This window comes from Antedon bifida, chromosome 2 (assembly GCF_963402885.1).
Source record: "Antedon bifida chromosome 2, ecAntBifi1.1, whole genome shotgun sequence".
NCBI classification, from domain to species: domain Eukaryota; kingdom Metazoa; phylum Echinodermata; class Crinoidea; order Comatulida; family Antedonidae; genus Antedon; species Antedon bifida.
This window is the reverse complement of record NC_136227.1, coordinates 3,877,866-3,901,731: the sequence shown is the minus strand read 5'-3', so window position 1 is coordinate 3,901,731 and position 23,866 is coordinate 3,877,866. Positions and strand designations below refer to the sequence as shown.

Below are 23,866 nucleotides of genomic sequence, written 5' to 3'. Positions count from 1 at the left end.
GCATTTATTTTCTTGTACAATAAATCAAGCACAAGTTCTTGTACAACATTATATCTTCATTATTTTGTGTGTACATTTTGAGAACATATAGGAATTGTTTAAAAATGTTCATAATAAATAATGTAGAAATCATTTATAAAAAAAAAGGTTTATAGATAATAACTGTTTGATGTTTCTTTCGTATAAATACATTTTGAATAAAAACATAATTAAAGAAAGGTGTCTGACGGACGCAATTTGATTGGAATTTGAAGGCCAGACGAACGTCTTTACCTAAAAAACTAGATTTTCGTCAGGTCTGAAATTAATTATTGGTTTATTGTTAACATTCTATGGTGCTTTTGTTGTTTGCATTGACGAAATGGTGTTATTAAAAGTTTGCCGTCCCGGGAAAACTTAAGTAAGATTATGTCAATAAAGGTTTACAATGGCCCAGCGGGTGTCATTTCAATTGGGGTTTGTACAGTATGCAACCAAGTACAATACCTTAGTCACGTTCTGTCAAATGTATATAAACGTAAAGAAAATACCAGTTAGCCTCACTTTAGTTTACTTTGTGGAACCTTCCGGTACTGCAGTTATCATGGAGGGAGACGTGTCGGTTGTAGTAGGCTCTCCGCCTACGTTGGTTATCACCGATTCTTGCTTAGACGACAATAAACCAACATCTCTAGATGTATCAAAACCATTCGCGAACTCACAACGTAGGCACAGTTCTGTAGATTTAAAAGCTTTATTTGGAATAAAGGACACACAAACATTGACTGAAATTACGGATTGTAATGGCAACGGTGTTTCTGAAAATGATACCTTAGATTTTCCGGAACCTGCTCCACGAGAGCGACGACGGAGTTTTAGTGGATTTATACAAGAATTATGTTCCCCAACTGACGAAAATAAAAGATCAGATACAGCATCAACTAAGGAACTACCTAAATATACACCGTTTTTACACAGACAATATGAGTTTGAATCTATTGGCTCGCCGGACTCTACAAGCTTCAGTAGTTATAAGGACCGCAGCCAAAGTGTTGGAGAACTTACAAATCTTGGTGATCATATTGGCGGGAAGTTTAAACGTCTGTTCTCGAAGACGGAATCAGAACTTGACGTTACATCACCAGACCAAAATGGTGCTCCTTCGGGTTTAATGAATCGTGGACAATCGTGTACTCTTCCGGCTGGACTTCGACGTCCAACTTATGAAGAGTTATGTGTTGATGACGACAAGAGCACACGGCGTTGGTCAGCCGTGCAGCCTGGTGCTTTGACATGGGGACGGCGCCGAGTCAGCCAGTTATTGGACTTTAATCTAAAATCTTTATTTACGCAAGAAAAGACCACAGATGGTGCCACAGAGAATTTACAGGAACAGGTTTGGGTTCAAATCTTTCAACTAGACAATCAGGCAGGGGGAAAATGGCAAAAGGCTTCCTACTTTCTAGTTTTATCAGATAATCTATATTGTTTTGACAACTCTTGTAACATGACTACAGTGCTGATTTTGCCATTTCCCCCCTAACTGTAGAATTAAACAGATAAAGATTTGGAACGATACGGTACTTTCAGTCAGTCGTTGCGCATGCTCTCCAAAACAATGAAAAACGTCTAAGTTTTATACACGATGATAGATTTAGATTTAAAGTGTAGGCCTATAAGCCTATAATTTCGAATAAAAATAAGTCGATAATCATTGAATATTATAAATTTGAAATCATTTCATATTATAGTCCTGCTTATTGAAATGATAGTGGGTTGAGGCCTTACGGAATTAAACGAGCTCCTCTATATTATACAATACAAACAAACTACTGTACATTCAAATTCGATTTGAAAACGATTTCGTTTTATATAAAAGTCAAATATTTTGACTGAATCTATTAAGGATTGCCATTCAATTTTTTGGCGGTTTGTTATTTTATTCACGCACGTATTGTTTTTCTTTGTCCCGATTCAGTCAGGCTCATTCGACTTCTACAGAAAAACAAGGATGACTCTATAGTTCGCAACTTAGTCCGGTTCATTGCGGTTAATCTAGTTTTTATTGCTTTTTAATTATTATAGAAGTTCATACAATAATGAAAATCATATCATTTTACAACGTATGCGCGCCTACGCAGTTTTTAAAGATATTTATTATCATCAAAGACAGTTAGTAGACCTAGGGAAATCAGAGTCCACAAATACTTTGATAAGCATAGAACAGAAGAATGAATACGATTAAATTAACTTGTAGTAAAGACTGTGTATTTTTCAGGATAAATTAAATCTGCAAGATATTGTATTCGTTAATTTTTAAATCACAGTAGGCTTACAATATAATAGTATGTGTTTAAATGTTTTGTGTACGGTTTGTTACATTGAATTGCCTGAATGTAGTAGTCTTCTCTTATTGGCCAATAGTACGTTCTTAAATTGACAGGTGTTGACATACGTCACGCACTTGAGCCACCGCCAAGATTAAAAAAATACAATCATGAGTTGAAAGTTGAGCCCAAAAGGCTAGTTTTATCGTTTAATATTTTGTTTTAAAGCTACTTAGATTGTATCCAATGATAGGGAGAATGATAGAGTGACAGGATAGCATGCACAATCATGTATAGGTTTATTTAATATTATGACAAATGTTGAATACGAGAGAGATACCCAAAGGCCTGGCTTCGTCGTCCACACATGAGCCAAAGGCTAGACATTATTATGGTTAAGTCCCCGTGTCATCAGCGAGCTCCGGCCGAAAGTGTTTTCTTCAGTAGGCCAAGCTAGGTAGAAAAAATGGAACTTGTGTACGTTTAGTTGACAGAACTTCATCAGGTAACAATACACTTTATTTTCTTATTTCATTATTTATAAAGACTAGGCTACCAGTAGTTTATTACCTGTTTATTATATTAATCTAATTTTGTTTTGTCCTCACTTCTTGACACTACCACAGGCTAGTCTACATCTACAGTTTTAAATTTTCCCTCTGGGTTAATTGACTGTACTGATGATATATATAAGCCAGAGTCATTAATCTTTTTGTGATATGTACTTTAAGCTTAGGCCTATATATTGTGTTTAAGATCAAGCTTTAAGTAAACAACTCTTTTTTATTTACTTTTGATGTACATGATTATGAATCAATTTTGTGTACTTAAGATAGTGGAGTGTTTTGTCAGTCTAAGCAAATTGTACTCCAAATTACATACGGTACTTGTTGGTACCTCCTTTTTAGGCTAAATTATGGCTGAGACTGAGAAAGCATCGTTTGACAATGACCAAATGAATGGTGGTGGCATTTCTGTGAGTAGTATAGTAGCCTGGTTGATACATGGATGTTATTTGAGGTCTTACTGTTGAAATAGTTGCATTAAACATTCAGTGAACAAGTTATTGAACTTTGATATGGGTTTGAACTAAATATTTGTGTGTGGGTTGCTTGCTATTGTGAACAGGCCATCGTTGTATAGAACATAGAGACAATGGCTATGTTTAGCAAAAACCAGGTTAAAAAGTTTAAAAACTTTAACACACATTTATTGTTGCTTCAAATTTATATTGGTTATTTCCGACAAATATTACTAATCTCTGCTTCCGATGGTTTGGTTATTCCAGTAATGCTTGCTTTAAGGTGTGTTGTACGTTAAGTTCATAACAAACGACTTTTGTACCACATCACAACAATAATAACTTTGTTTTTCCTTCTTCTTTGGTTTTGACTTATTAATTTTTTTGGTTTTGGCTTATAATTGAGTATGGTAGTAGTTGTTTTTTTTCTTCTCCTGAGTTTGACTTATAATTGAGTATGGTAGTTGATTTTGTTTCTTCTTTGGCTTTGGCTTATAATTGAGTATGGTAGTAGTTGATTTTTTGACTTGTCCTGAATTTAGCTTATAATTGAGTATGGTAGTAGTTGATTTTTTGACTTGTCCTGAATTTAGCTTATAATTGAGTATGGTAGTAGTTGATTTTTTGACTTGTCCTGAATTTGGCTTATAATTCAGTGTGTATTGGAATGTTGGTTGGGTTCCAACCTTGTTTAAAATATCCTATAGAAGAACTTTTCATATATTTTATTCTACACATGTAAATGTAATAAATATTATTGTTTGTTTTTATTTTAAATGTAGGATGTGGCAGAAAACGAACAAGACAAAGAGACTGCAAATGAGGTTTGTAACGATGTTGAGGTTTGTGTTATTATCAACGTTAAATAATTAGAAATCTTGAAGTTATCAAAATAAAGTAGGTCAATTAGTAGAACACTGAGTAACTAGAACACAAGTTTGGTTTTTAACTAATTATTCTACAGTAGAACCTCCATTTTACGTACGGTACGGGACCGAAAGGCGTACGTAAAACAAGGGATTCGTAAAATCAAGGTTGACCTTAAATTTACCCCAAATACGTAGATCGTAGCTAAAAAGGCTGCCGTGTTTGCCTACAGCATGTAGGTGGTCACCAGCTTAGCTAGGCCTAGGCCCTTCCTAGACTAATCTAGGCCAGGCTAGCAGGCCTAGTAAGATGTGAGGCCTGCGATTTAGTTTAAATAAAGTGTTGTAAATAAAAATATCAATGTTGTATTTTCTATCAATAAAAACAGTCGCTGCTGTAGGGGAATGCACATGAGTTCCTCACACAGCCATGGCTTTGTGCTTTGTTGTTGTTAAATTGCGCCCTCAATGTAAGAAAATGATGACGTCATCGGTCATTTTAAGCGTACGTAAAATCAAGGGAACGTAAAATCAGGGTACGTAAAACAAAGGTTCTACTGTATTAAGTTTTTTCTTTAAAAAAACTTGTATTCTCCTCTATTTTAGATATTTGTATGCTGCATCATCACATAATCTTGATACCTTGGTGTTGGGCAGTTCGTTAATTATTCTTCGCTTATATTCTCATATAAGTCGTCAAAATTCCTTGAACTACATGTCTGAACAAACAACCTTTATACAGTAATTTCTATTAGATTTACATACAGGTGGCTGCTACAAGTGAAAGATTACACTTTAAGATGCCACTACTTAAAGGCTGAACTCATCTTCACATCTGTACCTTAATTCTTTAATTTCTGGTTCTGGTACATTAATATTTCTTACTATAGTCTTGCTCTTCCTAACTATAGCTTACTAACCAGCAAAGCGTAGAAAGCTTAGCAAGCAATGAGGACGTCACGACAGAAAGCACTAACCCTAGCAATGTGAAACCGGAACAAACCTACGAAGCCGTATATGAAGATATTTATGAAACCATAGAAATTATCCGCAAAAAGGATAATGAGGAGGGGACACCTGATATAGAATATGGTCAGGTGTCAACTGACCCTGAACATACCACCCCACCCCAACAACTTCCAAACAGGCTGGTGAGTTTTTGTTAAGATCATAAATGGTACAGTATTTATTTGTTATGCTTGGTAAAAATTCATACACATTGCACGTGTATTGTAAGTACATGCTTAAAAATGCACTTTGCACATATAATTTTACAAAGGGAATTATTTGCACACACCACAGTTATCCTTTTATTTGCTTAGTACCTACATTTTGTATAACCTTTGTCACTGATTTCAGAGCTGCACTGGTTTTGAAAAACTCACTTGAGTCAGCTTGTTGCAGCATGATTGCAATGCAAAAAAATCAACAGAAAACTAGGTCTACCCTTGTTTTTTAAACTGAAAAATAATTTTTCTTGTTGAATTTTTTTGTCATTTTAATGTCACAAACATCACAGGATCTAAACAACATTTATTTACCTGAATAAACTGTAATTTAAAGCAGAAAATTGTTAAATTGGCTGCCAGCCAATGGATTTGTGGTTGAATTTAACCACATTATGTTATTTTTCAAGTTAAAACATTATTTCTTTTGGCTTTTTTTCTACGGAAGTGATTAACTAAAACTACAAAATAACCTATTCAAAGTCTGATTTTTAATCTTCATTTTTCATGTTTTTGGGGGACAAAAAGTCTGATCAAAGTTTCTGAAATGTGACATAAAGTTTGTCTACACAATCAAACTAGTTTGACAAAAAAAAAGTGTGATGTGCCAAAATATGGTAGTGATATTCCCAAATATGGTAGTGATATGACATAATCATGTCCATATATGAGCACATTTTTTGTCGACATAAAATGTGATAGTATAGACAGAGCTTTATTCATTGTTTTCTAAAAACGTATTAATCGTCTCAAGATTTCTACATTCTGGATTTTATCCACCGGTAGTTGCTGTTGTTTGTTAGCAGTAATACCTGTAAATACAACTGTTAACCTCTATACTTAAAACACCCACTTCAAAATACTTGTTTTTAAAAGAACAAAATCGATACATGTTCCCCACTATTAAAATTGTAAAATGACACCTTTACAATAGGAGCACACACTATACATTTGAAAAGTGACATGACCTCTTCATATTTTGAATCATAATAGCTGCTTTAGTCTGTTTATTCTGCACCCTTTAAGCATTTTTATAAGTGTTATTTTTAAAAGCAATACTTTGTTATAATTGTGTTGAATAAAATGTGTATAAAATGTTGAAATGTACTCAAATTTCTTCAGCAGAATATAGAAATAATCAAAAATTACAATACAAAAAAAAAGATATATTTTTTCTGTATACAAATATTCATGGTACCACACGTTATCTATTTTTCTTTATAGTGGATGGTTCCAAATTAACATTCTTGCTAAACTTATTGGGCTTAGAAGGTGTCTAAATAAGATCTTGCTTAAATGGTCCATGCTTAAATAAACTTATGGGGCTTAAAAGGTTTTCATTTTTAAGCACAAACTTTAGATTGTCATTTGCACAGCTTTTGATCCCTTTAGAAAAGAAATCGATTTGCGGTTAGAAAACGGCAAAAAGAGGAGGAGAGGAAAAAACAAGTAAGTCTGGAGGAAAAATAATGAAGGCAGTTGTAATTTAGTTTATATGTTAGAACATAGAGATATATCTCTATGGTTAGAAACAATGATAATAATAACTAATGATAGAAGGAGCTGAAAGAGATTTATATTAGTATTAAGCTCTGTCTACACTATCAAACTTCATGCGACAAAAAAAAATGTGATGTGCTCATATATGGACATGATGATGTCATATCACTACCATATTTGGCTACATCACACTTTTTTTTTTGTCAAACTAGTTTGCTAGTGTAGACAGAGCTTTAATCAATTAATATAATAGGGTAATTAAAAGGTATACAGTAGAACACTCCCATGGGATATATGGATTCAGGGAGAATTCCTGGGGATATCCCTATCTGGGAGACTCACTATTCTCTTGACATCCTTATTTGGGAAACTTTTCTGCAGACATTGGGAGACTAATTTATTTAAGTGAAGTGTACACCCCTACTATTTTGGGGATGCCTTATTTTGATGACTCATCTATTCATTGATCTCTTCTACACCCCATTCAGAAGATTCACCCATTTAGGAGATTCTCACATGGGTAATTAAGGGAACATAACATTTTGAACTGCCAACCTGTTTAAATAGTAATCCCATAGAGATATTATTAGGGGTGTAGACTTAAATTAGTCTCCAAATGTGTGCGAAAAAGTTAGTTCACTATCATATGGTAATCCCTAAATGTCCTATGGTTCTATTGTTGTAGTATTGTATTGTAGTACAATAATGTATGTATGTATGTATATGTATTAGCTATGAGAAAGAATAATCATTTAAATATAATATTTATTGTTATTAGTATTTGTAGTATGTGTATCAGTTGAATTTCATTAATACACTACATTTATGTTTTTTTAATCAACAGATAATATGAATGATATTGTTTTGTTTTTAGTAATTCTAATGCTCTACACTATCAAATGATGTGCCCAAATATGGTAGTGATATGCTTAAATATGGTAGTGATATGACATCATCATGTCCATATATGGGCACATCACATTTTTTTCTCACATAAAGTTTGATAGTGTAGACAGAGCTTAACACTTTCATCTTTTGTTTTGCTTGTATGCACTTTCTACTGAAACATCTCATTTTCTAAAATTCATGTCTTGTCTGTTTCGCTTTGCATGTACTTTTATTTGTTTGCTGTGAACTCTTTTTAGATTTTTTCTGAACCACTTAATACTGTTGTTGAATTTGGCATTATAACTAAGGTTAGTAATAATATAACTACTGTGGGGTTATTCAACAGTAATTGTGTACACTATTTTTTTATGTAAAAACGTAATTGTATACCTTTTAATAAAATGATAACGTTCTATCATTTAATGGTTAAAATTACTACCACCCCCCCCCCTCCCCAAAATTCCAAAAAACCCCTTTTTAAAATTTACCTTAACTACTCCATAAAGGGTCTTTCACACCTGTTCCGGCACTGTTTCTATCCGGTGCCCGGTAAATCAAATCAAATGTCAATGTTCGTTTTCATGCAGCTAGTGGAAATATCGATTGTCGCATAGCCGCGTGGAGCATTGTGAAAATAAACCTTTGACATTCGTTTTGATTTGCCTGGCTCTGGTTTATTTTTACCTTTTGTTTCAGTCACCTAAGTACAATTTGTTTTCAAGAAAAACAACTTACTTTTATTATATGTACTTTTTATTGTAACGTTTTTAGGATGAATTTGTTGAATTCTACAATCAAGTTGTGCGAACATTACTCCACCCACTTGGCAAGTTTAACTGCTCAGAGATCAGTCCCTTGGAACTTATTTCCCATCTTCAGAAGGTACATTTTTTATTTATATAACTTTATACAAGTAAATATAATATTATATTAATAATAATAAAGTGATATTTACTGATGTCTCACAGCGCTAAAAGACCAACAAGAATGATTGAAAAAGGTGAGATTTTAGAAGCGACTTAGAGATTTACATTGACAGATATGGAGTGGAAGCTGGTTTCAAACTAGTGGCGCTTGTGCACAAACCCCTTGGGGTCAGATTTAATGTGTATATATAAATGTCCATCTATTGAACTGATTATTAACAAAGTCTATGTTATAAATTCTTCTTTTTAGATTCTTGATGTGGACCAAGCACTTCATAGCAGTTTAATTAAAGACCAAGTTAATAAATTGGCAAGTATTGTATTTATATCATTAAAAAGATTCATTCGGTTGGAAATAAAATATAATAATTATATCTCAACCAATGTGTTGACCCCGTCATCTAGAGGTCAACGGTGACATACATGTCACTACACTTTGAGAAAGCCAACTGATAGTGGGCGCAACGTCAGGTAAATAATCGTTATTTACTATTATAACCTACGGTTGAGATATAATTACCTATTACATTTTATTAATTTATATTTCATTATTATATAATGTGAGTACCTCTCTAATTAAATTTATTACACCTTATTTATAGAGGGTGACCCTAAACAATCAAGGGGGCCCTCTTGATGAGTGGCTGTGTGTATACAGTACACCGGGGTAACCCCCTACTCATCTCGAAAGATGTACTAGATTTTATTCATGGAAAAAGTAGGAGAATTACTAGTATTTTCAATGTACTTAGTATAAAGTACAAATTACGTCATGGTAGGGCAAACATCTGACCAATTACAATTTTTGTTTAGTTATGTTATATATAGAATTGATTGTATACCTCATTTCATGATTTTTATCATTTGTATTAATTTCTTTTACAGCCAGAAAAAGTAATTCTGAAGTTGCGAGTAGTTGAAGCCAAAGATCTTAAGCCTATGGATTCCAATGGTGTGTAACGTAATAATAATAATAATAATAATAATAATACGAATTTGTAAAGCGCCAATTCCAGCAGTAAGTGATCAAAGGCATGAGAGAGCTCAATTTGAAAGAAAAAGATGAGTTTTCAAGGCAGATTTAAAGGCGATAGTACAAAGGGTCTTTCACACCTGTTCCGGCATGGTTCCAGCGAATCAAAACGACCATCAGCCTTTGTTTTCACAACGCTCCACACGACTATGCCAATCGATATGCACATAGCCAGGAGAAAATGAAACATTTACCTTCGATTTGATTTGCCAGCGCCGGAACAAGTGTGAAAGACCCTTAAAAAAGGTGGCGTAGTTTGATAGAAGATTCATATTTCTCTTGAAGGACTCTACCCAGTACTTAATATTATAATGGGTACCCGGTTAGATCAAGACACAAATTTGTGCTGATTACTAGCATTATGGGAGTATGTTTACATATTTTTCTATCTAAAAATGACCGGTGTAATAATATGTACATCACTTAGAGGTTTCAAAACAATTTGCGCTTTATAAATCCAGGGTATATTATTATTATTATAATTCAATATTTCATATTTTTATTTTGTGTTTAGGCCTGAGTGATCCTTACTTTATCATCTCACTTGGTAGAAAGTCAGCTTCTAAGAGTGGTACATTGGAACGAAAGCTAAACACCAGTTCATCAACGCCGCATTTAGAGAGGAAAGCATTTAACAGTCTTGAATCCGAGACCTCTTCTCTTGACCAATCAAAAGAAGGCAGTATTGATGATGGCTCAACAGATAAAAAGGAAAAAAAGAAAAATAAAACAATGGATCGCATCAAAAGTTTAGGTAAAGCTGATTTTCGGGCAGCTGTATCTTCCCAGAATGATGAGGACAAAGTTGAAGACGTTGGGTCTGATGGAAGTGAATCAAAGAAAGATGAAAATACTAACGATACTGGAGAGACGCGTAAAAACAAGAAGCAAAAAAAAATAGGGCGTACTAAAAGTTCCAGTAAAGCAGATAAAATTGCAACAGTAGTTGATGCTAACGGGGATGCTGAAAATTCCGATGATAATTCTGAAATTAAGAAAAACAAGAAACAGAAGAAACTTATGCGCAATAAAAGTAGTGGCAAGGGTGACAATGTGGGCAAGCCCACGTCAATAGAGGGAGACACAGAGGATCAGCAAATTTACAGGACAACAGTTGCTAAGGAAACACTGCATCCTATTTGGAATGAAATATTCCAAATGTAAGTAATATAGTTAGTAGAATCCCTATTAAGGGGATGCATTCGAGAGACCTATCAAAGAGTCCCCTCTGAATAGGGTTGTCCCCTGAATAAGGGTTAGCCACAATTGTTTAAAAACAGACAAGTGTCCCCTTAATATAAGTATCCCTTTAATAGAAGTGTCCCTTTAATAGAAGTGTCCCTTTAATAGAAGTGTCCCTTTAATAGAAGTGTCCCTTTAATAGAAGTGTCCCCTTAATAGAAGTATCCCTTTAATAGAAGTGTCCCTTTAATAGAAGTGTCCCTTTAATAGAAGTGTCCCCTTAATAGAAGTGTCCCTTTAATAGAAGTGTCCCTTTAATAGTAGTGTCCCTTTAATAGAAGTGTCCCCTTAATAGAAGTGTCCCTTTAATAGTAGTGTCCCTTTAATAGAAGTGTCCCCTTAATAGAAGTGTCCCCTTAATAGAAGTGTCCCCTTAATATAAGTATCCCTTTAATAGAAGTGTCCCTTTAATAGAAGTGTCCCCTTAATAGAAGTATCCCTTTAATAAAAGTGTCCCTTTAATAGAAGTGTCCCTTTAATAGAAGTGTCCCTTTAAAAGTAAAAAAGACGAAGATGCTACAAGACTCAGTAGGCCTACAGTATTTTACATTTTTAATGAGTTTGTAATTATACTTGTTTGTCATTTAGTGAAGTGACCAATGCTGAAGACCAACAGCTCCAAATGTTCCTGTGGGATTGGGATGAGGAGGGTTCCTTGTGGAATGTCACCAAATCACTTGACCGCAAACATAAATTGGCCGGAGTACAAACGTAAGTTCTCTCACCTCTTTTCAAACTTTGATAGCTAGATGAACATGAGAGCTACAGCTTTATCACCATGAAGTATAAACATAAAGTCATCACTGTAAAGTTTTAAAAAGTTACAAAGCAAAGGGGACACAATTAAGAGCTTAGTTTTATCATTTTGTTTGAATACAAACATAAGTGAGCTACAGCTGACAAGGCAAGCACATTGTGCTCTTGACAGGTTGTGTTGATCCCTGGCACACATGGCATGGCATACCTACACCTATCACACTAATTTGAAAAAGTGATGTCATCAAATATGGTAGTGATGTGCTTAAATATGGTAGCGATATGACATCATCATGTCCATATATGGACACATCACATTTTTTTGTCACATAAAGTTTTATAGTGTAGACCGAGCTTAACGCTCAAACATTGACAATATTTTCAACAATTTCTTATTCATTTCTACTTTTTCTGAAGTTCTTTATTTTATAAAGTGTAATTATGGCGGTTTTGAAAACATGTTTTTGTTGTTAATTAGAATAATTATGTACATTGTCTTTCAAGTATGTGTGAACGTCATGCTTGTCACAGAATCAGTAGACTAGACTAGTGATTCTGGATGACGTTCACACATACTTGAGACACAATATAATGTCATCATTCATTAGTGCAACCCACTCTTAAAACAATTATATTGTATTCTGGTTCCTTCCTCTCAGAAGCCACTGTTTCTCATTAAACCCCGTATTAAAACCTTTAAATTACAATGATTACAGAATTTTTCGCCACATGAAACAAACAATGGAGCACGGAAAGAGCATGGACGACTTTATGGGACAGCTGTCTGTTTCGCTGAGCGACATCTCCGCATCGTCACGAATCGATGAATGGTATAAGATCAAAAAACACAGTAAAGGCTGTGGACAGTGTCATCTACAACTGCAGTTTATAATGAAGTCGGTATGTATGCATTTTTGGTGTTAAGGGGTAAAGTAAACATAACTAGTTTAATTAGACTTCAAAGAAAAGGCAAAATATCAATAATGATAATAATTGAAGATATATTGTTCACCTGAAAAATTAATTTGTAACTTTTTGTTGTTGAATATGCCATTTAAATGTCACATAATATTTATTCACTTTGACAAAAATTGGACCGAAAAAAAAAAATTACTACTGAAAAATAATCAAATTGACTGGAAGTCAATGGGTTTTTGGTTAAATTTAACCGTTTATTTTGTCTTTTTATAAGTGAAAATATTATTTTATTTTTTTTTTCTATGGAAGTGATTAACTTTATAAAAATACAAAATGGCCTATTCAAAGTCTTTTTTTTATTAATAATTTTTCATGTTTTTGGGGATAATACTTTAATAATATTAAACTTGATTTCAGTATATAAAAATATATCCAAAAATAAAAACAAATCAAATTTTATATCACGGCATCATTAAAATAATCGCTAATAATCCTTCAAAATAACTAATAAATAACAGTTGTTCTAATAATAAATTATTCTTTAAAATGTTTCTTTTACACAACACAACTACATTACAATTGAATTCATTAATTATTAAAACAAATTCAAACAATTTCACAAAATACTATGGGATCTTATTATTATTCTTCGTCCAAAAAGGTTTCTTTATTTTGTATTCATTTCAACACAAATACATTACAATTTAATCAACAAGTGTTCTATTTCACAAAATACTATGTGGTCTTTTTTTTTAGGAGGATGAAGACAATACAGTTAGCCATGTTGTTATGTATTATAAGCTATCAAAGGCTATTCACAAGTATGAAGGAAAACTTGCACTGAAGGTACAAAATATACAATACAAATACAATACAAATCTTTCTTTATTCTGGAATAGCTCTTTCAATACACAAGTACTGGTCTCCCAAGAGGTCCAGATTTGGAAAAAAAATACAAGAAAAATAAAAGTAAAAGCTATATTAAAACTATGTACAATAGAAGTTATACAAGATGTTTAAATTCAACTTGACTAAGTGTAATATGTATGCTAGACAGTGGTGTAATACAGATGCCTGAGCCCCCTGGTTTAGAGATCCAGAACACTGGATGCCGGGCGTTTTTAACCCTTTTTGATATATTTTAATGCCTTTTTTTCCCACCTGGCGTTGCGACTCAGGGCCTGTTATAAGCTCCGGGGCCCCTGAGTTTAGCCAGTGAGCACTCATAGCTGTTACGCCACTGATGCTAGAAATAATTAGATATTTCAATAGCTAAAGATTTGTTTAAAAATCTCCTCTTAACTATGTTTTATAATATTTATGCAATATCATATCATCATGAATATCATTTGTTTATTATTTCAGAATGGTAGTTGGGATGGTGTTATGAGTGAAAAAAGTAAACTCATTTTGGCGCTGTATGCCGTTCAACGTGGTCTTACCCAACTGGCAGCTTTAAACATGTAAATATATAATTATAACAAAACAACTCATTTTGTTATTTTTTGTATTATTAACTTTACTGTTAGTGTATAAAATGATGCAATATCACTACCATATATCCTTTGGTATAATCCTACCCCCCAGAACACAAAATTAGGCCGACATTGGGGGTTGGACTATACCCAGGGAAACCCTGGTTCAGAAAAAAAAATGATTGGTCAGCATTTCTTGTAAAAACTCATCTTAACTGGCTATAGAGAGAGGCCAACATCCAGATCAAAAGTCAATACTGGGATTATACCCGGGGACTCACGGTATATAATAACTAATTTCTGTTTTAATAACTCCAGAGACCTTGCGGCGCTTCTTGATTTCTACTTGGAAGCAAACACTAATTCTAAAGACTCACCAGAAGAAGATCAAGCAACCAGATCCAGCATAGTGGATGAGCATGCCATCCTTGAAGCCACGCTCTCCATACATGCTGAGAAGCTAGCTATGTCAAGTCTTGCCATATATGGTCAGGCGTTGAAAAGTAGCGATGATGATATGGCATTTCATCGTGGCATTCAGGCTCCTGATGTAAGAATAAAAATAGATAGATTAAAAAATATATTAGATAAAATCCACATTTAGTCACTTACTGTACCACACCCTGGGCTATGCTACTCACACCACCAACAACGTATTATATATCATAAAAATATAAAATATTAAGTCTAGTTAAAATAAGCAGTGATGAATGCATATTATATGAGTTAACATTTTCCCTGTGCCCATGGGACCTCTCATCTTTTCTTTAATGTCTGTTTTGTTTGTTTTTCAGCCTTCTCATATTTTAGAAAGCGCAGCGTGTTCCTACATCATAGAATGTCTCAAGAAACTTGACCAATGTCCTGCTGTCTTCCCTCCAACTCATGTAGAAATCCTTGACCAACTTAAAGTCATGTGCAGGTAAGACCCAAATACCTTTTTATTCTCAATCATAAAATAATAGTAATTATTACTGTGTTTGTTGTTGTGTATGCCAAAACTGAAGTGCATTCCCCTGTAGATTTTTCAGCTTGCTGTAGGTTTTCTCTCAATTTAGGCCTGGCAGTACCCATTAAAAGGCCTGGTATTCCTTAACAATGCCCGTCCCCTGTTGATCCTGTCATGGCCTATTCGTCTATACAGGGCTTTTTTATTTATTATCTTAATCTAACTAGTTATTTGGGCCCCTACTATCACAAGCCCCTTGGGGTTTCATGGAGGTCCCTTTCATCTTCTTTAAATTTATTTTACTCCTTTTTGTTTGTACTGTATTGTTTTTGTTGTTTGATAAGATGAATTTGATTGATTTGATTTGAAAAATGATAGACGAACATAAGGTTTTGGCCAATTGACACCCATTTCTCTCAATGTATGGCAGTATTTATAAGCCCAGTTGACACTCTTTACAAAAACTTTTCCACAGGTTAGACAGTATCCAGTCCATACTGAAAATCAAGTTTGAGTCGGTCGGAGCTGGTATTCTTAAACAGATTCAAAGTCGGATTGTGTCAGTAATGAAGGAACACACCAGACAATGGCTGCAAGGGGTTCTAGAACCTGTTACACTTCCAGAAGGAGACGTTGTAAGTTACTTCTCATATATACCTACTGTACATTACATTTTAGGAGTTAGTGGCTGAGTGGTTAAGACAGTGGAACCGTAAGCCATAGCCATAACATCGGCAAGGGTTCGAGGCTAACTCGCTCCATAGTTACTTCTCATATATACCTACTGTACATTACATTTTAGGAGTGAGTGGCCTAGTGGTTAAGACAGTGGAACCCGTAAGCCATAGCCATAACATCGGCAAGGGTTCGAGGCTCACCCACTCCATGGTTCTGGTGGTAGAATGAGTCTTCTCGGATTATGACTATAAACCATAGGTCCAGTGTACACATCTAGCTCATGTGCACTTTAAAGAACCTAGTACATCTTTAGAGACAAGTAGGGGGTTACCCTGGTGTACTAGTACACACATAAACTGTCGTGAACAGAATTGGTAGCATATAAGACTATAGAATTAGGACTAATAATAATATCACTTTTTCAGAGAATTTCTTTGTTGCAAAATGCGCCCTCGCATCAATCTTAATTCCTCAATGCTACCATTTTTGTCCTGAATCCTAACCATTTGTCTGTGATTCCCTGGATCTTCAGCCAATTATATCATTTTTGTAATTTTTGTTAACAATACAATTACCACAAATGTGTATTTTATTGTTTTGTTTGTAGAAATCGGAAGAGTTGTGTGACACAATTCAGAAACTGAATGAAGTGATAAAACAAGTGACTGTAATCTGCAAGACAAACGATGGATTCAAGAAATTCTTCAACATGTAAGTGAATCAATTCTTACGTTTCTACAAGTTTATACATTTGTGTTTTAAAATCAAATTAAATTTGACTTCCTGTTTAAAGATATTTCAAATGTTTTGTTGAATATGCCATTTTAATGTTACGTAATAGTTTGACCAAAAACACTTTGACCAAAAACTGGATTGGAAAATAATAAGGCCATATACATGGCTGCAGTCGCATGCTCCAGTGAGTGTTTACCGACCGACCAACATAGTGAGTTGTAGAGTCGCGTTGCATGCGACTAAAAATTATTTACCTGAAAAAATGTAATTTAAATGAAAAAAATGCTTAAATTGTCTGTCAGACAATGGTTTTTGGTTAAAATTAACTGTTTCATTTGTCTTTTTGTAAGTGAAATATTTTTTTTGTTTTTGCAAAAGTGAAAACTTTATTAAAAATGCAAAATGGCCTATTTAATAATATATCTTTAAAAATCCATTTTAGGTTTCAAGTTGATTACTTTGTTGTTGTAAGCGAAGAAGTTGATCAGAGTTTATCCAAAGTGCTTCAGAATGTTCTTAGCAAGACCGACAGCTTCCTTCTGCGACATAAACAAATACCGGAGAAGGTTAACAATGCCAGCATTGCCACGCTGCAACTCTACATGACGGTTAAGTTGGTTCGGTTTCTACTTAAGCAGAACGTGCCCAACAGGTGAGATATTATTACACTAAAGCTCTGTCTACACTATCAAACAAAAAGTGATGTGCCCATATATGGACATGATGATGTCATATCACTACCGTATTTGAGCACATCACACTTTTTTGTCAAACTAGTTTAGTAGATAGAGCTTTAGATGAGTTTTGAATTTGGATTCAGTACAGAGGAAAAAACAATAATAAATAATTATTAATTATAAATGTTTAGTAGACTTTGACTTTCCGGCCTAACAATCCATTCTATCAAATAAACGTATTCTTTCAAAAAACCCATTCTATTGAAAAAAAATTCTGCCAAACAAACCTTTTCTGTCAAAATTCCTGTATATTAAAAAACACCCATGCAAACATTTTTCCTCTGAATTATAATTGAAAAAATATGTTTTTATCAATTTTTTAGTGACAGACTTGATATTATCAACTTTCATGATTGGTTCCAAAACTCGTTGATCTTTTGGATGATGACATTTCGCAATGAGACGTTTAGTCGTGTTTTGAAAGCATTGGAAATGGACAAAGACGTGAAACTGGTGCACGCTGTCGTTAAGTACTCAAACTCGGCTGTTGACGTTCAGTCTTGCTTTGCTAAGGTAAACTTTTTAATAGTTTTTATTTTAAAAACAATGGGCTTCTTTTTTAGGACCCTGGGTGGGTTTCTTTTCGAGATGGGCTTCTTTTCGAGATGGGCTTCTTTTCGAAAGGAATGTAAATTTTGTGAATTACTACTAAAATAATATGCTCCCATGGGCTTCTTTTCAAGGTTTTACGGTGGTTTATTCAGAAAACTAATTAAGATTTAGAATGATATTCATCTATTTAATATTTTATTTAAGGTTACTGAGGAATGGCAGAATATAAACTTTGGATGCATTGACAGTCGATTGATGGCCATAACAAAGATTACAATGGTAAGTAGAGTTTTGACAATAGAGGGCGCACTGTATAATTACGGAACCATTCAAACAGCTATTTATTCAAGGTCCATCAGTGTGGCAAAAAAAAAATACAAGTATAATATAAAAATTGATTGATTTGATATAATAATATATATAATATATATAATAATATATATAAATAAAAAATAGAATTCAATGCATGATAAAATTACAAAAGGACTAGAGGCACCGGACTATGGTCAAACTGAGGGGTACTAAATGCAACTATGAATGTCCCTTCTCAGTGACCGTACAGAATATGCGGACATCACTACCTCAGTGACCTATGACCCTGTATTATTCAACCATTTTCCTATCACAGCTTGTATGCGATGGTGCTAAGTTATATGCAGATAAGTTGTACATCATTCTAGCAGAGAATGGCTTCTATGAAGGAGGAGGAAAAGTGGGAAACTTTGACATCAAAGATAAGGTAGGAGCTGGATCTAAACAAAAATGAGCATTCGAAATAGCGACACAGGTTAGACGAGATGCGCAAGTCAGAAACAGCCCTGTGTTGCCTCCCTCCAGGCAACGTCAAATCAACCAAATCGTATTGCCTGTTTTTATTTTAATATGGTGGCCATGACTTAAAGTTGTCTGCAAACATAATTTTGCCTCCTTCTGCACAATTGTTTTCTTTTTTTTTTAATAGTGTAACTTTGTTTTTTCATTGTAAATGTTATGTGTGTGTGCAGAGAAATAATAAAAACAAACAAACGGTCCACGAAAGTTTTCTTGTATCCACAAGCACACTGTGAATTGTATGCTCTGTGGTTCATCGCACACTGCCGTATCGCCTGTTTCGATAGCTCCCTAACGTTAACAATCAAATTGCAAAAGCTATTTTTGTCATAAATTTGAAAAGTTGATTACAAATGACATATTGTATCTTGTAATTTAGGTGAATTCTTGCCTGATTTTTTTTCTCAAATGGTTTCGTAACTTTCTTATTTTTCTTTTCTTTTTTAGCTTTGTATAACACTGAACAACATAGAACATGTCCGAGCATATTTAGACAACTTGCCATCCTTACTAAATTGGGAGAGGAACGTAGAAGCCCTTGCGAAACACCACGGTAACGAAGAGGCTGGACGACGCACTTACGATGCTCTAAAGCGATTAACACAGAAAGCGAGCGAAGCTATACTGATGCGGACCGCGCAAGTAGAGCAACAGATTGCGGAGAGAATGTGTGCTGAAGTTAAGAAGAATATCAAAGATCTTGTCAATGACTCAAGTAAACAGGATGAGGTATATATTGCTTGTATCCTTATGCAAGACACTTTACTTACATTTGCCTCTCTCTACCCAGGTGTATAAAATGGGTAGCGGTTAGATCAAGACACAACTTTGCACTGATTACTAGCTGCATTACTATGGGAGTTTGTTTCCATACATGTTTGATCCAAAAAATGATAATAATAATATCATTATATAATATATATAATAACAATAATGGTAATAATGTGCAGCGCATTGAGAGCTTGCTTATATGCACTATATAAGAATTATTATTATTATTATTATAATAACTATTATTATTATATATATTCTCTACTTTCTATATTTCCAACCCATGTTTGTTTGGTATATATATTTACAATTACATACTATTCAATTTTTTTCTGTAGAGCCTGGATGCAGTTCTTCAATACTTAGACTCCAACTTACAGACTATGTACAATCAGTTAATGCCGCAGATCTTTCCACGCATCACCAAAGCATTGTGGGTAGCTTTATTGAAGCGTATTGTTGTGCTGTTGAAATTTGGGCAGGAGGTATCATATTATGAGAATCTCAAGTCGGTAAGTTAATTCATAGGCTTGAGGTGAATACATTTAATACCTCTGGTTGAAAACAGTTGCGGTATATGCTTAACTGTATTTAAATTTAACAAGAAAACACATTAGGCCAGTGGCGGATCCAAGATTTTTAAAACGGGAGAGTGCCAGCATATGATATAAATATTCTTTTAAAAGTAGATAAAGAAGAAGTAATTTTATTTTCAAAAGAGGATGGGGAGTGCATGCCATTAGTGCTCCACCCGGGATCCGCCCCTGCAACTGATTTTACAAATACAGTATGTAACGGATGTTGGGATGTGTAATGCTGTTATACACAAAATAATAGTGACTATGATTGATTTGTTTATATTTTGTAAAATGTATCTTTTGCCTCAATAAATAAAAAATAAAAATAAATTTACTTAAAGATGTATTGTCCCCCAAAAACATGAAAAATGAAGATTAATTAAATCAGACTTTGAATAGGTTATTTTGTAGTTTTAATCAAGTTAATCACTTCCGTAGAAAAAAAAACTGGAAAAAATAATGTTTTCACTTATAAAATAACATAATAAATGGTTAAATTCAACCAAAAATCCATTGGCTGGCAGCCAATTTGACCATTTTTTGCTTTAAATTCCAGTTTTTTCAGGTAAATAAATTTTTTTTGGATCCAATTTTTGGTTGAAGTCAATAACTATTATGTGACATTAAAATGGCATATTCAACAACAAAAATTAAAAAAAATATTTTTCAGGGGGACAATACATCTTTAATATTTTATCTAATTTCTTCACAGAATTTGGATCAGTTAGAGAGCTACTTCCAGCGACCGGCCATCAACTTAAAGAGTAGTCACATGCACAACTTGGACTATGCGTTCTTGTCGGGTGAAATGCAGATTAACCTGATGCCCACCGGTCAGTTGCTGCTCAAATTCTTCGCTATGATCGCCAACGATATGGTGATGCCGATTGAAGATTGGGGACACATCAACATCCAAGTTGGAATTCAAAACACAGATGATGATAAGGCTGTTATTCATGTGAAAAGTATGATTTGTTAAAATGTCATTTCAGAATAGAATATTTATTTAGGACATTGTTTTTGATGGTAGCAATGATATTGGATTAGGCCTGTTATTAAATCATTGTATTAATTGAAGATTTGGTGTTTTTTTTCAGTTTTGAATGCAATAAGCCTACCTGGAATGGATGCAGATGGTAAGTAGCTATGTTCTCTGATTGATTGACTGATTGATTGAATACTATTGATTGATTGAATACTATTGATTGATTGAATACTATTGATTGATTGAATACTATTGATTGATTGAATACTATTGATTGATTGAATTTGGTTGATTGATTGAATACTATTTGTTGATTGATTGATAAATAAATGCTTGATTGAATATTTGATGGAATGATATTTATTGATAGTTTCAGTAAATGATTAATGTAAAAATCAATTAATGATTTGATTGAATAAATGCTTTATTAATTAATTATTTTATTGATTATTATTATTGATATTTGATACTTTTTGTTACAGGTACCAGTGATCCATTTGTATTGGTGCAGCTTTGCCCTGAAACAATGTTTCATAAGAACAAGACTCAGAAGACAAAGACAATATCTAGCAACTTAAACCCAGTCTTTAATGAAGCTTTTGAATTGTGAGTTTTTGACTGAAGAATAGAAATTTTATTATACACAATATTAAAAACAGGGGGGGGGGGGGGCCTCTTGACGGTGTTTATGCCTTACTGTACTGTATTTTAAATTTGGCAAAAATAAATGATGATATATGATATAACAAATTAAGAGCCCGTTCGGACGGAACAAATTTACACGTGTAATGGTCGCGTGTTGTGTAAATTTTGAGATAAACTTGCTGTTTCAAAATTCAATTACACCTTAAACCGCAAGCTGATTAACCGCAAGATAAGGAGCAATTTGACCTTAATAGTGTAACGAGATGCATGAAATATGACCCTGCTTGGTATTTATATTAGTTTACACGTTTAAATTGTTCATCTTCCAAACAATCACTGATTACACATGTAAAGTTACACATGTAACTGATTTTACGTCCGAACACAGCTCAAGATTAGTGTTTTGTCTGTCCCAAACCTCAAAAGCTACATTGTATTACAATTATATATTTGTTTTTCTCAGTCATGTGACAAAGGAGTCTATTGCCAACATGGGCACCGTGGTACAACTCACTATCATGGATCATGATCTCCTGTGGTACGATGACTTTATTGGAGAAGTCTTTGTTCCACTTGACCAGGCACACCATATGCAGAGTGGTCAAACGATTGACGAATGTCCAGTGAAAGGAGTGCCCATTAAACGGCCACTTGAAGAAGAAATGCCTGTTTGTTATCAGGTATGGGAAAAGTGTGATGTGCCCAAATATGGTAGTGATATGCCCAAATATGGTAGTGATATGACATCATCATGTCCATATATGGGCACATCACATTTTTTTGTCACATAAAGTTTGATAGTGTAGACAGAGTTTTTAACAATTTTAAGTTGTTTTATTTCAACTAATTTTACGACAGTAAGTGTTAACGTTAATAGCAAAATAGACCTTTTCTAAAATTGTCAGCACTTTTTTGTCGTTCTAGGTTTTAAGAGAACGAAGCAAGTGGGACAAAGATGCAAGATCCTTCACAACAAAACGACAATTGACAATGAAGATGAAGAAATCACGAACAGACAAACCATTCAAGTTAACACCGAACAATTCACTAAAACGAGAAGATAAAAATGAAGTTAATGAAATTAAGTCTGCAACAGACATAGCCATTCCAACCATTACAGTTGTAGAGAGCGAATGTTAATAAAATGTGCAGGCCTAATATTACTAAATGAAAAGCATTGTTTCACATTATTTTTATGTAGGCCCTATAGTTCCAATTATCATAGAATCAACCTTTTAGAGTAATGTTCATGGATGATGCCAGGATTTTTTCTAATGAAAAAGACTTGTAATAATACTTTGTTTATGTAGAGCATCTTGTATATATGTTTTTCTTGTGAACAGGATTGCCACCTTTTAGAAGGATAGTGAAAGAATTCACTTATGGTTATCATTGGCAATTTGCCTAACTATATAAACAAAGTTAACAAATGAATAATGGGGCACTTACCCATTTTAATGTTGTTGATCTTTTATAAAATATTCATAAAATTAGGTGAATCTTAATTTTTAAACTTTTTAATTTAAACAAAATTTTAAGCCTATTTAATAAATTAAATTTATTTCTAATTTTTAACTTTTGAAAAAAAACATTTTTAAAATAGTGTTTTAAACATGCTTTTATTAAAAATTGTAACTACTTGAATTTTGTCCTTTATTTTCAATTACTTTTTAAAATCAACCTGATAAATTTTGCTGATCTTAATACCGTATTAGTGGTGGACATTTATGAATTTGTTATATTCAAAAAACATGACCTAATGCAGTTTTTGGTAGGGGCGGATCCAAGGAGCCCAGCCGGCTCGGGCCCACTAACTTTCTCATATTTTAATGCAAAAGATAGGACATCAAATTAAGCTCAGCCCTTTATTTCACAATTTTTAGGCCCTGGCGCCCCCCCCCCCCCCCTATTTCAAAATCCTGGATCTGCCACTGGTTTTGGTAACTGTAAATAATTGATTTAGCTTGTTTAGGATAATGCAAAAAGAGCGATAATTCTTCAATTTTTAATGTAAAAAAATCAAATTAGGTTTAAGCTTTTACAATGTCAACAAATGGTCCTATAAAAATGTAAATAATCTTCATTTTTTAACCGTAGACTTTAACATTTAGAGTATTTTTCCAACATTTTTTATCCTATTGCATTGAAAATATTTACCGCAGAGTTTTGGCATTTTAATTTACTATAGCTATAGATAGAAAGAAAATAATACTAATAATTAATTTTTATAAAAATAACAATGAACATT

At 33.6% G+C, this 23,866-nt stretch overlaps 1 protein-coding gene across 5 annotated transcripts; it reads left to right on the top strand.

Moving 5' to 3' along the window:
* The first annotated feature begins 558 nt into the window (after positions 1-558).
* Positions 559-23,835, top strand: LOC144835795 (protein unc-13 homolog D-like). Of its 5 annotated transcripts, XM_078690885.1 has the most exons (28): positions 559-1,375; positions 4,110-4,151; positions 5,105-5,344; positions 6,812-6,868; positions 8,065-8,115; positions 8,579-8,689; positions 8,984-9,043; positions 9,619-9,685; positions 10,281-10,926; positions 11,597-11,719; positions 12,481-12,664; positions 13,439-13,528; positions 14,048-14,145; positions 14,476-14,707; positions 14,952-15,079; positions 15,582-15,741; positions 16,392-16,495; positions 16,962-17,171; positions 17,580-17,769; positions 18,013-18,087; positions 18,437-18,547; positions 19,087-19,368; positions 19,749-19,922; positions 20,701-20,953; positions 21,086-21,124; positions 21,456-21,579; positions 22,082-22,298; positions 22,543-23,835. In XM_078690885.1, the coding sequence occupies exons 1-28, from the start codon at positions 584-586 to the stop codon at positions 22,756-22,758; spliced, it is 5,076 nt and encodes a 1,691-aa protein (XP_078547011.1). In that variant the 5' UTR covers positions 559-583; the 3' UTR covers positions 22,759-23,835. The 5 variants fall into 5 exon arrangements, with proteins under 5 accessions (XP_078547011.1, XP_078547012.1, XP_078547014.1 ...); XM_078690886.1 differs by lacking the exon at positions 8,065-8,115 and having other exon boundaries at positions 8,984-9,047; positions 9,623-9,685; XM_078690888.1 differs by lacking the exons at positions 5,105-5,344; positions 6,812-6,868 and having other exon boundaries at positions 8,984-9,047; positions 9,623-9,685; positions 22,543-23,834.
* Positions 23,836-23,866: the final 31 nt, after the last annotated feature.

Bases quoted from the DNA above. Each gene is read 5' to 3' on its own strand.
- LOC144835795 (XM_078690885.1), top strand. From the start codon at position 584: ATGGAGGGAGACGTGTCGGTTGTAGTAGGCTCTCCGCCTACGTTGGTT. The intron at 6,869-8,064 runs GTAAGTCTGGAG...AACTCTTTTTAG, and splicing joins AGGAGGAGAGGAAAAAACAA to ATTTTTTCTGAACCACTTAA. The intron at 21,125-21,455 runs GTAAGTAGCTAT...TTTTTGTTACAG, and splicing joins ACCTGGAATGGATGCAGATG to GTACCAGTGATCCATTTGTA.